At 35.2% G+C, this 4,187-nt stretch overlaps 1 protein-coding gene across 1 annotated transcript; it reads right to left on the bottom strand.

Annotated features, from left to right (window-relative positions):
* Positions 1 to 3,104: 3,104 nt before the first annotated feature.
* On the bottom strand, positions 3,105 to 4,187 carry LOC121882763. Its single transcript, XM_042391205.1, has 3 exons — positions 4,070 to 4,187; positions 3,553 to 3,864; positions 3,105 to 3,436 (listed from the first exon to the last, which is right to left on the bottom strand). The coding sequence occupies exons 1-3, from the start codon at positions 4,128 to 4,130 to the stop codon at positions 3,105 to 3,107; spliced, it is 705 nt and encodes a 234-aa protein (XP_042247139.1). The 5' UTR covers positions 4,131 to 4,187.

The following is a 4,187-nucleotide window of genomic DNA, read 5'->3' as shown; positions in this document are numbered from 1 at the left end:
CAAGACCATTAAGAGCTTCATAAGGATCTTGAAATAAATATGATAAATATGATGAAGCTTCAGCACTAGGAGTTAATCAAATCAAGTGGGAATCTCCTAAAGTTACAGTCTTTTTTTTCCGTCTTTGTGTTATTATCCGTCCACTGCAGCTCAGCAAGGAAACACAGAGAAATACTGGCCAGTAATATAATATCAGTTATAATAAAGAGAAGACAGTTACTGACTCTATTAGAGCTCCCAGCTCAGTTAAGTCTATTCTACACAATTTAAAAAAAACATGTTAAAAACAATCCAAAATGAAGGTAACTTAAAAGTTTGTTTTCTTTACAAATAATAATAATGATAAATAATAAAACTGAGACAAAGCTACAGTGTAAAAAGCAAACTTTAAACATTTGTTTAAATTCTTAAAATGGGTGAAAAGTTTGACAGAACAGTACTGCAGTTAAAAAAAGAATCAGCCACCTAAACCCACCAAAACACAAACAAAGGCTTTAACTTCTCATATAAAATCTGATGAAATGTTATTTAACTGCGGTGGACTCTGGTGAGTTGATGTTGGTGTGAAAGTTGTTGATCAGTGGAGTCTGACAGTAGCAAAAGGTTCTCCATCGTTTTCATAGTCCACCGTACCTTCATCTTCATCTTCATCATTATGCACCTGTGAAAAATAACACAACACACCTGAGATTCTGAGATTAAATAGAACAAATAAACAACCTTTGTGTCAGACTAATACAGTCAACGATGTTTATTCTTATTGTCTTTATAGAATCACAGTAAATAGTGAACTACCACAAACATAAACAATTGAATATTCAGTTTTTAAACTCACAGCATTGTCATCCATCTGTGATTTGTTCACTGGAAACACAAAAAAAGAGTTTAGCTTCATCAGTAAAAATCTGAGTTCATCAAAACTTCTTGTTCATAAACGTTCTGTGAATGTTCTCACCTTTAGTTCTAGTCCATATGTTGACTGACACAACGATTATTATGAGTGCAGTTAAACCCACAGACACGATGATGAACCTCAACCAAACTGCAAAGAGAATTAAAACATTAAGAACATTTTTCACTGTTTAGACTCCTGTAGTTAAAAGATGAGAGAAATACAGTATATACAGCATGTGTGTTTTTTATAACCTGAAAAATGTTGCATTTATCACTGCTTCATTACAATATTAGTACAATATAGTTCAATATTTGAACTGAACTGTGAACTAAGTGTATGTTGCTACAGATAGGAAGCACCAAAAATACAAATCTACAAATTACAATTACAAATATTTCTCTTCTATCTGTTTTTAACTTTAAACGTCAAAGGCTGAGAGACAGAAAGAGAGAGAACAGTGAACAACAACAAGGTTTGAGACTCAGACATGTGTGTGAACACACTGACTGAGATGAACTGAATAAGAGAATATCTCCACCCACAGCCAAGACACAGTCTGATATTCATACTTTACACTCAGAGAGATACAAGTTGTTAAATCACTACCTTGTTGTTTTGTTGGAGTATCATTGGTTGTTGTTGATTTTGTTGTTTTTGTTGAACTTATAGGTGTTGATTTTGTTGCTGCAGCTCTTATGTCCTCACCTGAACATGAAAAAAGAACAAGAGACAGACAGAGAGATGAACCAGAAGACAAAAGAAAGTTGTTTTGGCTCGACTTATTCGCTTTTTCCACTTATACCTGTTGGTGTTGATGTTGTGGTTTTTACATCCTCATCTGGACAAATTAAATCTTCAAACAGCAACAAACTGTGGTGAGGAAATACCCTTCAATAAGTTAAGGGTGATTGTCTCCACCCACTCACCACCAACACCACTTCCTTTCCACTGCTGTATTTATAACTACCTCATGTTTATGATCATGATCTCATCATGTAATGCTTTGAAAATGGGAAAACATGGATGTAAGATGGTACAAATTTCACACTAATCTGCTGTGGAGCAGAGACATCTGCCTGGTTAAATAACAGTTACATACAAGTGATTTTAAAGCAAATTAACTGATTATGAAGCAGAAGTATGTTTCTGCTTTAAGACAGAATTACATTTTTTATCATGTTTAACAACAGACAGGATTCATGGTGATGATTAACAGCACACATGAACAGACAGGTGAAGAGTCAAACTTTGACTCTTGATGCTCAACATGATGCAACATGGTGATACTGCAACAGCTGGGAAAGAACAGATAAGATGTTTTTGTTAGTGGTCTGAGACCTGTTAGTTCCTCATTGTATTTTTGAAGTAAATGTTCCTGAGAACTGAAGGGGAAGTGTTTTGGTGAGAATGTGGTAACAACAGCAGCAGAGCTCTGGAGGTTTTACCCTCTAACAATGACGAGATAAACACAGATCTGATTGTGATTTAATTATTATCATTATTGTTGTTATTGGATATATATATATATATATATATATATATATATATATATATATATATATATATATGTGTGTGTGTGTGCTTTATCCAAATGTTTCTTTTGTATTCACCTATCTTGAAACATTAGTATATGGAATATCATGTTTTTATTGTTGAGTGAAAGTCTGAAAGAATTGGCTCCGTTTCTTATAAAAAATGTACATGAGAAAGTGGTTTATACGGTAACCGACGAGGGCAAAACACACTGCGACTTAAGATAACTCATGCAAATAGACAAAACACCAGCAAAATAAGAAAACATCCTCATTAATTTGAAAACACATGCACAGCATTTAGAAAACACACTGCAAATACCACAACATAACACATTACAGAAACAACAAGGGAAGTGTTTCCAGAGGACACTTAAGAGTGATGAACATGTCAATAATTCATAAGAGAAACATTGTTAAAACACAAACGAGGCCTCTTTCCTACCGTAGTAAGGTAGACAACAAGCTACAACCTTATTTTCAGTGAGCCGTCCTCTGAGCCGGACTAATAACATTGTTCTCTATGTACAGCTGACTGTGAGACGAAGGTGCAGAGACCGAAAAGAGACACTTCAAACAATATTCAATAACTTCACTCTTATAGTGTCCCCAGAATCACTTCACACATCAATGGTCTTCTGTTAGTTATACAACAACACTTAGTTTGGAAAGAAGGGTTAGAGGTTATTGAATATTGATCTCTCATTACTGAACTGTAGTTTGTGATAATTCATATTCTCACCTGAGGACGGAGGGCTGAAGGTAAACAGATGTTCTTTGTTAGTGTAACCATCTGTCACTTTACACTGAAATATCTCATGAGATGTTGACTTCAGCTTGAGATGAGAAGCAGGAAATCTCACTGCACCATAGCAGCCATCCCGTGATATTGTCACGTCTTCATCCACATCATGACCCTCATTCAGCCACCTCACTGTGTGTACACATTGATAATGTGTCCTCACCAAGCAGGACAGCGACACATAGTCACTGTCTTCATGTTTATTCACTGGTGAAGAACGTAAATACAAAATTGCTTCATCAATTATTGTAATGTTTCAGTATATTATATATAATATATATATATTATTGTAGAGCTGAAAACTTAATAATGTAAATACTCACTGCTAATAACAGACAGAAGAACCTGGAAGTCTTGTCTTGATATGTGCTGCTGACAGTAATAAATACCATCATCCTCTTGTGTGACCTTCTTTATAACCAGAGAACAGTTCGCTGTAACACTCAGTCTGTCTGATTTAACTTTGGTATTTTCATGAATCTGTCCACGTTTGACCAGATCCACTGGGTTTCCTGAACTACTGAAGAGCCAGTTAATATTGTCACATTTACCCTGATTGGCTGTCACACTTTCACAAGGCAAAGTCGCATCATCTCCATCTCTGACAATGACGGAGGAATACTGTCCAGTCACTGCTGTGATAAAGAGGTGATAGAAACATGAATAATAAACTGAAATATAAACATGTCTTTTATTCTGACAGATAGCATGAAGAAAATTTTAGATTCAACAGAGGTTAGCAGGTTGTAGTACTCTACTAAATTCATCAGGTGAAAAACAAACAGCTGTTGTCTGTTTTAATCCAATAAAATGTTTCTGGTATGTTCTATGTATCCTTACCTGTAATCTGAAGCTCCAGTATAAGAAATAAAAACATTTTAATCCATCTGAATTCAGCCATCGTGCCTCTCTGTCTGCTTTTTCTGCTCCTTCTTTCTTAAGTGTCAGAGTCTCTGAA

The sequence above is a fragment of the Thunnus maccoyii genome, chromosome 17 (genome assembly GCF_910596095.1).
Source record: "Thunnus maccoyii chromosome 17, fThuMac1.1, whole genome shotgun sequence".
Taxonomy (NCBI): domain Eukaryota; kingdom Metazoa; phylum Chordata; class Actinopteri; order Scombriformes; family Scombridae; genus Thunnus; species Thunnus maccoyii.
This window is presented reverse-complemented; position numbering and strand designations above follow the sequence as displayed.